The sequence below is a fragment of the Pungitius pungitius genome, chromosome 14 (assembly GCF_949316345.1).
Source record: "Pungitius pungitius chromosome 14, fPunPun2.1, whole genome shotgun sequence".
Lineage (NCBI taxonomy): Eukaryota > Metazoa > Chordata > Actinopteri > Perciformes > Gasterosteidae > Pungitius > Pungitius pungitius.
The window spans coordinates 7,126,357-7,140,545 of record NC_084913.1 but is presented as its reverse complement, the minus strand read 5'-3'; the positions used below and the strand labels follow the sequence as shown (position 1 = coordinate 7,140,545).

The 14,189-nt window shown below is 43.6% G+C and overlaps 2 protein-coding genes across 4 annotated transcripts; one reads left to right on the top strand and one right to left on the bottom strand.

Annotated features, from left to right (window-relative positions):
* The first annotated feature begins 60 nt into the window (after nt 1–60).
* Nucleotides 61–2,949, top strand: LOC119227317 (serine protease HTRA2, mitochondrial-like). Its single transcript, XM_037486010.2, has 8 exons — nt 61–741; nt 1,144–1,348; nt 1,524–1,718; nt 1,790–1,822; nt 2,008–2,116; nt 2,233–2,302; nt 2,412–2,507; nt 2,635–2,949. The coding sequence occupies exons 1-8, from the start codon at nt 299–301 to the stop codon at nt 2,798–2,800; spliced, it is 1,317 nt and encodes a 438-aa protein (XP_037341907.2). The 5' UTR covers nt 61–298; the 3' UTR covers nt 2,801–2,949.
* Nucleotides 2,950–3,096: 147 nt separating this feature from the next.
* Nucleotides 3,097–13,962, bottom strand: hif1aa (hypoxia inducible factor 1 subunit alpha a). 3 transcript variants are annotated; one of them, XM_037486008.2, is made up of 15 exons: nt 13,669–13,962; nt 8,986–9,176; nt 8,706–8,857; nt 8,365–8,449; nt 7,627–7,736; nt 6,676–6,878; nt 6,350–6,456; nt 6,062–6,209; nt 5,585–5,892; nt 5,295–5,497; nt 5,082–5,204; nt 4,725–4,972; nt 4,548–4,647; nt 4,363–4,453; nt 3,097–4,270 (listed from the first exon to the last, which is right to left on the bottom strand). In XM_037486008.2, exons 1-15 carry the CDS (start codon nt 13,698–13,700, stop codon nt 4,101–4,103), a joined length of 2,271 nt encoding a protein of 756 aa, XP_037341905.2. In that variant the 5' UTR covers nt 13,701–13,962; the 3' UTR covers nt 3,097–4,100. The 3 variants fall into 3 exon arrangements, with proteins under 3 accessions (XP_037341905.2, XP_037341906.2, XP_062413309.1); XM_037486009.2 differs by having other exon boundaries at nt 4,363–4,450; XM_062557325.1 differs by having other exon boundaries at nt 4,363–4,432.
* Nucleotides 13,963–14,189: the final 227 nt, after the last annotated feature.

Below are 14,189 nucleotides of genomic sequence, written 5' to 3'. Positions count from 1 at the left end.
ATACGTTGCTTCCGAAGTGCAAATGAAAAACGAAGAAGAAGGAGCCTTCTGCGCAGACTCGCCACTGAGTCGCACTTCCGGTTGAAGGTCGTCGCTTTCTAAGCTGACGCTGTCTGAGTCAACATTGGGATTCACAGAAAGTATTTGTACGGTATTGGTTTTATGTCTATGAACAGTGCGAGTAGTTTACGTACTAGAAAAGGAATTGTTATTACTTTAAATAGAATTGGGTATAAATTGTTGCTTGTTGATCGGCAGGCTTAACAGTGTTGAACCGGTGTTGTTGAAGTGATGCAACATGGCAGCAACTCCTCTTAATAGGTGTCTTCTGTCAGCACTGAGGAGACACACTCGGTGTCAGAGCCGTGGACTTAACTCTTTGGCCGAGAGGACGGTATGCCGCGTGTCCTCTACGGCGGTATCTAGCCACCGGAGAGCCGAGGGGAGCACTGGCCTGGACCGGGTACCCTCGGTGGAGTGGGACAGAAAAAGCTCCTCTCTGCTCGTGTCGCTGTCCGTGGGTCTGGGACTCTGTGGCGCGGGGCTTCTTGTCAGTGACAAATATAAAAACGTCAAGGACGGAGGAGACTCGATATCAGGGCGCTTTCTTGAACTCGTGCTGTCATCAGCCGAATGTGCTTCTCCATCTAGACCGGACAGCCCCCGTTTCAAATACAACTTTATTGCAGATGTGGTCGAGAAATCCACTCCAGCTGTCGTCTACATTGAAATCGTGGGGAGGTGAGTGGACTTAAAGGGTGCTACATGGAATAGTTGGCAAACCTAATCATTTGTTGCCTATTTTGCAACACATTCTTTTGTGTTACCACTGGAAATGCCTATATCTTTCCATCATACTTCCAATATTGGAGCTTTTTTTGGATCAGTGTTTCTTTTACAGTAGGACTTACATTGAAATCACAGCAAGCAAACTGTGATTTATCAAAATGCAAATGTTTGGGTAAACATCAGTGTTCACTACTTCATCCTAATAATATCTAAAACTATAAAGAGGGCTTGGAGGTGGGTCCAGTCTACCACATTGATGAAACAACATTTAGGTTTTCCTATTTGTGCCGATAATTCTTAACAATACATCTGCTTTCAAGGTGAATATGATCGACTGCTTTTACTCTTGCCCAGACATCCGTTTTCAGGCCGAGAAGTCCCAGTTTCAAATGGCTCTGGATTCATCATTAGCAGCGATGGTCTCATTGTAACTAATGCTCACGTTGTGGCCAACAAGAAAGGCGTCCGCGTGAAGCTCACCAACGGAGAGACGTACAATGCCACTGTGAAAGATGTGGATCCAGTGGCAGACATCGCCACCATCAAAATCTCTGCAAAGGTGAGCAGCACCAATCTCTGCTAAAGGAACTGTTAGTTTACTTGTATACATCACTGCAACATAACACTTGCATAAACGGGTCATTGATAAAATAGGAAGCGCCTCTCTTTTTATGTATGAATTGACATTGAGCTGTATTGAAGTGCCGTTGGGACGCGGTTTCTCTCCATCCCAGAGTCCGTTTCCCACGCTCGCCCTCGGTCGGTCGTCTGATGTTCGACAAGGAGAGTTTGTGGTCGCCATGGGGAGCCCGTTCTCTTTACGTAATACAATCACGTCGGGAATCGTCAGCTCGGTACAGAGAGGCAGTAAGGAGCTGGGCCTGTCCAATTCCAACATGGACTACATTCAGACTGATGCAGCCATAGATGTGAGTATTCTGCAATGAATTTACTGTAACTCAGATGGCTCATTTTTACATGTAACCATTGTGTTTTGCAGTTTGGAAATTCTGGAGGGCCCCTGATTAACTTGGTAAGTTACAGATCTGGTTTACTTGTTCTCAGACCTGCGCTGAAGTGGAACATTCACATTAGTGTAATGCGGTTCAAACAGTTCACTTAAAAGGAACCTTCAGTTTTTGTCAGTTAAACAGGTTACATGTAACACATTGGTGAACAACACACTGTCTTAACGGGTTGCTTCGCCTCCTTTTTTAGGATGGTGAAGTCATTGGAATAAACACAATGAAGGTCACTGCAGGGATCTCTTTTGCTATTCCATCAGATCGCCTCATGCTTTTTCTTGACCAAGCAGCAAAAAAGAAGGGTAAGAAACAAAAGTCGCACCCTCTTTCTCTCTATCCCATGGTCCCTGTATCATTCAACTTTTCACTCTAAGTAAATCATTTTAACACATCCTGCTTTTTGCACATCTACTTAAAGATTCTCGGTCCAGTGAATCGGCGACAAAGCGGCGGTACATTGGCGTGATGATGCTGACACTGACACCGAGGTAAGACCTCCCACTGAAACACGCTGCAGTAAAACAGCGTGCAGTTGCAGCAGAACCGGCACCACTGTGTCTGAATCCAGATGTTTCCGATTGGTTCCTTTTGCTCCAGCATCATTGCAGAGTTGAAGTTGAGGGACCCATCCTTCCCAGACGTCACGTATGGCATCTTGATTCACAGAGTGATTTTGGGCTCACCAGCAAACAGGTGAGCAGATGAATGTACCGTGGACTGGATGAGTGCTGGAAGGTGGTACTTGATCTACGGCGGTAGGCGAGGATTTTAACTTCTGATATGTTGCTGCCAACCCACACTGCTGTCGCACTTGTTTCAGAGCTGGCATGCTACCGGGAGACATCGTGGTGGAGATTAACGGAGTGAAGGTGAACACCTCAGAGGAGATCTACCAGGCCGTCCGCAGCGGCGACAAAATCACCACAGTGGTGCAGAGAGGACACCAGCTGCTTCGGCTTCAAATTACTCCAGAGTGCACCGAGTGAATCACTGCGCAATTTAATTTTCATATTAACATAAGTGTGAGACGGTCACATGAACAGTTTATGCTTTTGAAGTCTTGAGCTCCAGTATTGTATGGATTTTGGTAATCTGTGAATCTGCCAATTCCCCAAAAATAGCTAAACAGTCCACTATTTATCCACAGGGTTTAAGCATAACAAACATGTTTTCTTATTCATTGGCTGAGTAGCAAAATATGTCCTGTAACATGTAATGAATTGTTTCTACAGACCAAAATACAGTCTTTCTAAAGTACAAACTTCTTGAACTTGAAACCATGTACTTTATTAAAGCCATTTATTGTTGGACGGCAACAAGAAGCATGAGAGACTGACAACGTGGCATAGATCAATGGTATTTAACTGACTACCATTTAACTGTCAAGTCAAAAGTGCTACCATGGTGACTGATCACACACCTAATATTCCACTAATTTAAAAGACTCTTTTGAGTGTGTCACTCACAGTAAAAACGAAAAACATGAATTCACTTCATGTTAAAGAAATATGCAAAACATCCATGATGAGAAGCAAAAAGTGAAGCAGTTACTCTCCGATTTCATAAGGGTCAAAGCTGGGAAGCCACACCGCGTAATCTCGCTGGTTAATGAACAGTAACACACTTACAGTAAAGTAATAAAGTGACAGGTACTGGACTGCTACACAAATAAATGCATTTACATCAAAGACTTGAGAGCTAAATGGAGAAAACATTCAAACCACCTAGGGTCGAAACATGTTCATACTGCACTTGTGACATCTTCGTAGGTACGAGTACTACAACATACAAGTATGGGAGGAAATGTACTTGATCAAATCCCATTAAAACGACTTTAAAAAGGCTTAATATATATTGCTGGTAATATTTTTCTTTTTAAGAAAATATAAATTGTGCGACTGAAGCTTACAATACATTGCTGGCAGTAGAGCCAGGGTCTGTGGTGACCTGCTGGAAAAGGGACCATCTGTCGAGGTGACGTGTGCCGAGAGATTCCCCGGAATAGAGAGGAAACAAAACCAAAACAACAAAATAGATAATTGGGACATCTTCTGATGCCGAATCCCTTGCACCAAAACCCAGACACTGCTATGGTGTTTGCAACGGTGGAATGCTGCAGATATCACGAGGTGCACAAACAGCGGCCAGACTGTAATCAAACTCATAAGGTACATAAATAAGGGACGGGAGGGGGCGAGGTACAGGTTAGGGTTCTTGGAAAGGCCGTGAAAATAAGAGGGAGAAATTGTAGTGTCCAGCAGTGAACAGAGACTCCTTTCGTTTCAGCTATATCGCGTTGACGAGGTCCAGAGCGCACAGCAGCTCCTCTCCCTGCAGCAGGGACTGACGACCCTGCAGGGGGGCGTTGACCTCGCAGTCGTAGCTGGTGAGCTGTGGCAGGGTGAAAGGGGAACTGGTGCCGTCTGATGTGCTTCCCAGAAGACGACTCGCCAAATCTATGAGCGAGATATTTGCGCGTTACCATTCTGCCAGTGTTTAGAATAATGCAGCAGTCTAATGTTTTTGATTGCAGATCCGGTTTAGTCACCTGACGGCAGCAGAAGTATGGTCCTGGTCGTTTCTGACAATGAGGCCTTCAGCTTTTTGCCCTGCTCCACCTGTTGCGGAGGCAACGTCTTCTGTGAAAATCAGCAAATAAACAAACACACTCAAAGTCTCCATCTGCAAATATAAAGTTAGATCTACATAATCCTGTACCTTACTGTACCTTACCTGTCCAATAGTCTGTATTGCATCACCCAGCTTTCTTTTGCGTTGGGAATTTGCAGCTGCCAGGGTCATGAGCGAGACGTCTTTGTCCGGCTGCGGGATCCTGTGGCACAGAGATAGTGCTTAGTTAACCCTAAAAGCCTTATAAAGCCATTGAGGTGGAGTGCTCGGGAGGCTTACCTCTTTGCAGTGGTGGTGGCCGGATGAGGGGCTAGAAGTGGTGCTGGGGAAGCTGTGCGGCTACCTGGTGCACTGAATGGGGAGCTGGGATAGCTGTGGATGTCCTGTGGCACGTGGACTGGAGAACCCTGCAGGGATTTGACTGATCCACAAGACAAAGACTCTTCTGGGGTCAGACTGCGCAGCTGAAAGTCATCATCCATGGGGATGTAGGGAGCTAACATCTCCAGATCCAAGTCTTCCATTGCCTTCGGAGGAGAGGGGGAAAAAAAAGTAATGATTAAGACCAGACCTTTTTCCTGCATTAAACCAATAATTAACTTGAATGACATCTACAGTATCTCCTGGCATAATTACCTGTGTGGTGAAGGGGGTCTTGGTCTCTGTATCAATAGCAAACAGCTTCTCCACCAAGTCTAGTTTGAAATCTGAGCTCATCTCGGAGTCCATGGGGTAACAAAAGTCCAGTGGACTGTCGGCCTAAAGAGACGTCAAAGGTCATTCACTTTTCAGAATATTAAACCAAGTATATTGTCTGAGCCACACAATGACACCAATTGACTCTCTGACCTTTGAGGTGCTGTGGATGGCCGACGAGGTGGAGCGGGCTGGAGAGTAGCTCTTAGCTTTAGCATCCTCAGAGACGGTGGTGGTGACACGGAGAGTCTCGCTCAGCGGCAGAGGGGAGAGAGGAGGAGTCAGCTGGTCACCGGTGGAGGGAAGCATTACATCATTGTATAGAGGGACCTCCTTCACCAACAGGATCTCGGACTCTGCACCGGTACACAAAAGGCAGGTAAGAATGGTTTCACACAGGCATTTCTGCTGAGGAGAAGTTTGAGTACTGAGAGGCCACAAACCGGGGCAACTGAAGTCCAGGGAGATGACTGCGTCTCCAGCAGCTGGGGCCAGCAGAGTGAGGGCCTCCGGCTCCGCCTTAAGCTGGTCATAGAGGCTGGACGGAGTCTCGACCTCTGCTGCCTGCGTGAACAGTTGGATCACATCCCGCTCCGGGCTCTTCTCCTCGTCCTTTAGCGGGGACTGAGGCAAGTTGGGCTGGCTGCTCTCTACAACTTCCTTTTCTGCCTGCTGCTGCAGCTCCTCCTTCACTGGCTTCACATCCTCGATTTGATCCATGGACAATATCAGTTTCTCCTCCTGGATGCCACTGTAACAGTGTTATGCAGCCGTGAGATTGAGTTTACTCTATTTTGCAATGGCTCTGAAAATACCACCACAAAAACATAACAAAAAATAGTCTGTAGATCTTTAGCCAGCTCATTTCAAATGTAAAAAAAAAACAAAACAACAAACTGAGTGAAAAGCCTTTTTGGTACCTGAGCACAAAGTTGACACAGACAACACACTGTGGCTGGGAGTTCTTGTTGTTGTAGATGACAGTGGCTTGAGTTTCCACCCACACAAATCCTCCTCTCTTGGCCAACATCCGGTACTGGCCTGTGCTGACTTGGCCCTTTGCAAACACTAAGAGCAAAGAGAAACAAAAAGAAAATCGAGAAACAATAGATATTAATCGTTGGGTTATGGGTTTGGCAAAAATAACAGCTGGAATATGTTATATATTTTAAAACTAGTTAATTCACTGCACTCTTCGTCACACTTACGGTTGTGGTGAGTCTTGTTAAGATGGTCTGAGTCCAGAGCATGATAGTACTCGTACACAGAGCGATTCAACAGGTCCTCTGGATCATATCCCATGAGCTCAGTGATCCTGGTCAGGCAAAAAGAAAAAAAAACACAATCTCTCAATTCCACTGCTGACACGCATTCTAGCGTCTGTAGTATCTACAATGAACACTGGGTGGCTCTGTGTGACTGCTGCTGCATTGGCGATGATAAAAGTAAAAGCACAGGCTCTCCACCGGGGGCTTGAGGAGCCGAGTCACTGCATGAAAAGCTTCTTAATATTTACTCAGACGGGCACACACACCTTTCATCGCAGTACGTGAACTTCATGTCCATCGTATGGCGGCTGAGAAAAGTCTTGGTGTCAAGAGGGACCTCAATGTTGGATGGATGTTGGATGGGATCACAGATCAGAACCAGGTAGGGGACCGGGGGCTCCTTGTGCCCGTTGGGGGTCTCCTCGGTGGGGCTGTCGTACACACGCACATGACCTGAGCAGTGGAGCACCTAGAGAGCAACATTTGGTTTTGTAGATATTTCCAGACCCAAAGGCAAGTAAAATGTTTCTGAAGCAGCAGAAAATGATAAAATACGAGTAAATAACAAAGACATTAATCAGATAAATGTATGTTTAGGTCTAACAGTTGTTCCATCAACATTTCTTCATTACATGAAATAAAATGTTCTCTCAACGCATCCACTAAGAGGCAACTCAAATTTGGGTGCATGTTAAAAACCAGTTAGCCAACACATTATTACAGATTATTTCAAATTATTCCACATATACAGTTCGTGTAAAAGGAAATGTGTTATGTAAAAAGTAGTGATCTTCTCATTCAAAGGCTTGTGTTTTCATGCTCAACTCCTTTTCATCTAAGTTGTTATTGCTTTTTAAGTGATGGCAGCATGAAATGCAGGGTTCATGTATGAATGGAATCACTGACACAATGGTGTCATTTGTAATAAGACTATGATAACGGTCCATTTCCTTTGCATATTAGATCATTATATTACCGAGGACGTAGACAGGAGGTGAAGTGCAGTCTGTGTCCGGTCTAGTTTTGGCATTTCAAATCCATAGCTTTTCTAACTCTACACCTTAAACCGTTTATTCTAAAAGGGCATTTAACACAATAATGATATGACATTCATGATTACTAAATTACTAAAAGGAAAATATAGTTTCCTGACCTCAACAACACCCCTGGTCTTGATAGGCATACTTTATTACTTTATTATTATATTAGTATTTTACCTTCCATGTAGCTGATTTGACGTTGACCGTGCGGCCCCTGTTGGTGAGAGTGCATTTCATTCGCAGGAAGAAGCTGCGCTTCATGTCTGCTTCCTTGGCCTTTTTGGAGCCTGAAATCCCAAACAGGAAGAGTTTGTGAACACAAGGAAACTTTGTCCATCTTGCATTCATCCATTCATTCATTCATTCAGCATATTATCGTGAACCTTTGCCAACTAGCAAGAGTTCACATTTGCATTTTGAGGATAGAGAAGGCTATGAAGCCATCATTTAACTAGTTAAATAGAGGAAGTGGAGCACCAGCCATCACAGCAAAGACGGCAAACAGAAAAGCGAATGTGGACTGATATGCATCGCACTGATGACAAATGAAGTGCATTTAAAAATGGGGAGAACCAACGTTCTAGTGAGAAACTTAAAAACAAACGAGTTAATCCACAAACACAAAGAAATGCCAAATTGTATTGTGCAAGCTAAATAGGAAACGCGCCAACTACGCTGCTCTGTGAAAGGTCACTTGTTCCAACATTAGCCAATCGTAATTACTTTAACCTCTGGACCTCTGTACTGAAGTGGGAAATGCAAACGTGTTCTGACAGCCTGCTGGTTTGAACTGGCCAAAAAGAGTTAATTGGATTCCCTGCTATGGGAGCACTGGCAGACCTGACTGAGTGTACCCCGCTCTGTCCATTAGAGCGGTGTTATCATTGGTCGCTACTCATTGTTGTTATGTCTCACCGGTTTTGTGGACCAGCATCTCCCTCAGCTCTTCCTGATCACACGGATGTATGAAGTCAAACACACTGTGTCCAGTCAGGTCAAACTGCAGCAGAGAAAGTCCTGTTACCATCAACATGTCCATACAGCAGTTTATGGTGGACATTGTGTTGCAATTTCTGTAATTATTCAAAAGAAGGCCTAATGTGCATGTGTTTAATTAGCAGTATCTGTAAAATGTAAAAAAGATGAACCATATTTATATTATTTTTCTGCTTTTGACTCCATTACCCATCAACCTAATGGCATTTTCTGTATGGCCTCTTTTAACATTGACAGACAGCAGGTCAATTTGGACCCACCTGTGCCATCCCGAGGCACTTGTTAACATTCTCGGAGAGATAGATCATATCTCCATCTTCCGACAGGACCAAAAGAAAGCCGTCCAAGGCCTTTAGGTAGGCGCTGTTTAGCTGTGACTCCAGCTCTGTTTCCTCCTCTGTCAACGGCTCATCTAGAAAATATAACAGAGGCGGGAGAGACAGAGGAAAGTTGGGAAAAACAGTTAAAAACACAGAAGACATTGACATGAAAAGCTGTCAAATTTTTATTTGTTAAATCACCACAGCTATGGCTACTGACCGGTGTTGAGCAGTTTTCTCATGCACAGGTAGCTGATGATGAGCCTCATTATCGAGGCCTTGTCCAGGCTGGAGCTGACGCTGTGGGGCAGGGGCAGCTGCTGTGCCAGCTCGTAGAACACCTCCGACTCCTTTCCACGCCGGCATCGCGCTGCATCCCTCGACTTCTCCTTTCTCCGCTCCGAGCTCACCCTGCAGCAGAGAGGCGGCGGGTCAAGCGAATCCGCACGCTGCAAGAGACATCACCTCCACCCACCCCATCCATGCCTCCCTTCCCGACTAAGCGAGGACGTCTAGTCGGCCACGGTGGGGTCCGTGGAGGCGGCAGCAGCTGGAGCCCCAACAAGCGAGCTCACTGTCAAGCTACTGTCTGGATTCCTGGCAGACTCATTTACATAAATGCCTGCAGTAGTGTTATTGGCTCTTGACCAAACAAAATATCCCCCCCAGAGTGATTGGCCGGGAGGTGTGGCGCGGATTCTCATGTCAGTCTCTTGAAACACAACCAATACAATAAAACACCAAGTCATCCTTTATGACAAAATATGGGTCCGGCTGAATGGATCTACGGGGAAGAGCATCTTGTCACACAGACCGAAAAATCCCACAGAGGGAGCAACGCACACCTTCAATACCAGGACGAACTACAATAATGCATTAAACCTCAACTACACCTTTATTAGATCTAAGCAATTATCTAATGTCAAGCTATAAAGACTCTCATAACACTGCAAACCAGTTCTTGAAGACACGGCAGTGTCTAACAATGGAACAACCTTGGCAATGCTTTGAGTTTTTTGTTTGTAAGGGTGAGCACGTTGCCAGTTCACGTGATGACCACTAACATAAATAGACCGTCTAAGTGCGCAACATAATAGCAACAGTGAACCTAAGTGCTGCCGACTCTCTGCCATTATCTCCCTCACCATCACGACCTCAGAAACTCAAACGTATTTAGATGAAAGCGAAGCAGCATCGCTGCTAAAAAAAGGCAGTTCAAAACCCCTCGGCTTTGAAATGTACACCTAATTGAAATCGATCTGTGGCTCACAACCCTGTAACAAGGAGTAGTAGTTATTTAAAGTTATCAAACGAGAAAATGGAGCAGCAGACTGCAATGCTCCTCCTGCATATGAAATCTTCTGGCAGGGTCGCAGGTTTTTATGGAATTGAAATGTAGTTGATTAAGGATCAAAACTATTCACCAAATACAGATAAATAGACTTAATAATAAATAACCTATAAAATCGTTTTACCAATCCTCATCTCATTCCCATTTGTGGCCAAATTCCTGCAGAGACACATGATTTGTAACCGAGGTACTTGGTGAGGCATTTACTCAGAATCTCCCTCCTCTCCAGTGTGTGTACTGCAGGATAAAACATGTTCCCACCAATGCTGCAATTACTGCTAAATGCAGTCAGCTTCCCATATGTTTGCACATTTGTAATGTACAATATCTTCAGTCAAATCCATGGGATAATATCCCACAATGTTTCATTTCTTATAGTCTGACCTTTGGTTCCTACTGTAACAATCTCCTAAAACCCACATTCATGCAAGTTCACTGACCCTCACAGGGAGAAATTATTACAAATTCTTAACGGGTCATTTACAAAAGGCACACAGGGCAAGTGCTGTGCTAAGCTACTGGCTAAGCTTCTGATAATCTAATGACAGATAAACTGCAAATACTGTTAGGCACAGTGGACCCACTGGAGGCCAGATGATTGATTAGTACAGGCCTGTGGACACATACATTGATTTCATCTATAGTGGGCACACCCATATTATATCACAATAACTTCAGCTTCAACATTCCACTGAAACACCCCTCCAATGAATACAGGAGGAATCCTGCATTTAGCCTGACAAACTGTGCCGTGAATTACTAAGCAAAGACAGTTTAATTATTTAAACATACAGATAACAGGTTGTGTTGGAAGCATACATCTTTTTTCAGTGTCCAATTTGTTAAAGAGTTGTGACACACTTTTTTGTCCATTTTCAGTACTGTTTTTCAACTAATGGGGCAGAAGAAAACTGCTTTCAACTGCTTTCATTTACAAACAAAACAGCTCCCTAGATGGTAAACATAGTTACATAAAATGATTAACGCAGATGGCCATGAATGCCCAGCGGCCTTTTGCCCCATTGGATACACAATCACACACCCAGCTCCACCAGCTCAAATGACACTTGTGTTTTTTTCTGTTAATACATATGCCATTATGTGAGCAGAATTTAAATTGTTACTAAATTTGGAGATTTGGAGTTGCGTGTATTTTGTTACTACAGGCTGACCTATTTATTGTCAAAGTCAATGCCACAGAAAATATCATCTCATCTCTTATCAAGCAGCCAAAGTAAAACATGATAAGCCAAACAATACTGATTGTAAAACTTTTGCAGGCAAATTAAGCCGTGGCGTGATATTAATGTAGTGTGTGACATTTTGGAAATACCATAGTTGTAGTCTTCCCTAAAACTGTGTTGTTACTGGTGTAGTACATCTTTGAATAAAGTAGTGGATGATATAATCTATATTACTCCCTAATTTAGAAGTGAAATATTGGCGCTACGATTCAGTGCCCTGGTTCAGTGGGGGTGGTGTCAGATATTTCCTTGTGTTCGGCTACTCAATAAATAGCAGAAAATGTAACAAATATTTTACTAGAAACTTTGTTTCTGGTCCTTGCAAACAAAAAATGCATTATTTCATTCTGAGGTTACAGGCTACAAAAACTGATGAGTGTAAACCTTTATTTCTCTTTGGTCACAAAATGTGCACACAAATCCAATAGATACCTATGCCCTGTACCTGCAAGGGCTACCAATTTTGATCTGAACAAAAGAGCAATTTGCAAATTGCAACACACATGAGACCACTTCCAATGACGTCAAGCCCTAGTGATTGAGAAGTGAGAGTGATATTACACCACACCTCTTCATTTCTACTAAGATAGAACCAAAATAACAAGTAGCTATTTATTTAGACCAAACAAATCATTTAACCTTTCTTAGAGCTATAAAAAGGGAGGAAATGAGGGGGCCCACCGTGCCCACCGGACAGTGCGATGCAGTCTACGACAACAACACATGGCAAACTAACGGCAAACTATGAAACCATCCGGTTACAAGATATTAACGCTGTGGTTCAGCAGTCCAGGAAACCCATCCTCACAAGCAAAGGAAAGTGTATAACGTAATAACACTCCGCCAAGCAATTACGCGTGTTCCGATAAGCGTCACACCTCCAGTGACGTGGACACACACACACACACACACACACACTGAGACCTAACAGTCGGAATGACATGTGAGCCACAGAAGTTATTTCACATGGTGCTCACCAAGATGAGATACGCGGAAAGGGAAACCAAAGACTTCAACCAAGAATGGACACTCATATACTCTCATTCGTTCGCCGTTTAAAACCAGTATGTCTCATATGAGACCAGGACAGTTGTTAGAAGGAGTAATGTAAAGCACGACAAGGCAAAGCACTAATTATTGTACGCGGGATTAAACTACTACCAGCCATGTTTACTGAACAACTTCTCAAAGACATCTTCCATTGTTCTCCTAAAACACAAGGTCATTTAGGGGGGAGCACTCAATTCCATTTTTATAATAACTATACCATGCAAATCAGTAAAGAAATTGTCCAAGAAGCCTTTTTGCAAAGGGCATCCATCAGGATATACCCTGAACTTTTGTGTTTCCTCGCTGCTATCCCCCACCCCTAAATCATAAATGATTACAACTTGATAATTGTGGGTTTATTATTTGCTTGTAGGTCAGATTTCAAAGGGTTTGCAGATTACATTATTTGTAATGTTATACACTGAAGAAGTAATCAAAGACTAATCAATAATGGAAACGCTTGTTACCTGCTTCCGGAATTTGACCTGTAAATGACATTGAAATTGGCCTAATGAAGAAAGTTATTGTCCTGCATTTTCTGCTAAATTATCACCATTATCAGTTTAAGTGTTAAGTGTTTAGGTAAATAAAACAATTTTAAAATGTCCACGTAAACCTTTGACTGTAAAATAAAGAAGTTCAAACCAAGGCCAAGTTCACCAACCCTAAATATTTCATCAGAAACCACACACCTCATCAGTGCAGCTCACACCACAGGAGCCGCCAGCTTCACACGGAATATTTCAAGGTTGATCACACACAAACAGTAAGTTATACACCACTGAGTTAATCATACAACTTAACGTTAGTTAACTATTCAAAGCGGATACGTGTGTCATAATCAAAATAAATGTACATATTACATCAACGATTAAACCCCAAATCGTAGTGAGAAACAAGATCGATGTATTTACGAGGCAGATATGATCAAAATACAGAGAAGAGTCCCCTGCGGCGTGGTGTGTAAACAGTTTGACGTTAACGTCAACAGCTCTAACGTCAACGTTACTTCTGGGGCAGCTAGCTAGCGTTAGCTAGCGCGTTAGCTAGGCCGGGCAGCTCGCTAACGATAATAGCGAGCGTATTATTTTGACGAACAAACCGGCGAAAGTCGGTGTTAACCTTGAATTAAAGGCCAGAGTGTCACATCACGAGTAGCAATCACATCACAATCGATAACCAAAGTTGTTAAGTCAGCTCTGAAACAACAGCATAGCCTGCATGGCGCAGCATTACGCAACGTTAGCATTGACATTACCTTTTCTTTTCTGGTACAATTCCTGTGTCCATGTCAGGACGAAAGGACCGGGGTTGAGTCTCTCTATCGAGATTAAGCTGTATCCGCACCCTCTGAGAAATGAGGAAAAAATCCGCAGTTATTGACGGAAATAACTCGGTTAAATCCTCAAACCCTTTGCATACGAGTTATCGCCGTATCAATTCGCTCTTATCCGCTAAAAACATCCCATTCGTCTACTTTGCTTCTGAGATACAGTGCCACGCTGGTGAGGATTTACTCCGTAGAGGTACTCCTCCCCCCGGCTCCGCGGGGACGCGCAGTCACATGCTCTCTCTCCATTGAGAACGCGCACTGGAAAACCTGGTGGAGCCAGGACAAATTAGAGATGTACTTTTTTGACAAAAAAGTGTTGGATTCAATTAGTTTTCCAAGAATCCATATATCCCTTTTATGTTAAAGTGTTTTGTTTAATTAGGTGGTTCGCATCTCACTTTCAACTCACTATGATTGTAATTGTGTTTTAGACATATTTTCTCCAT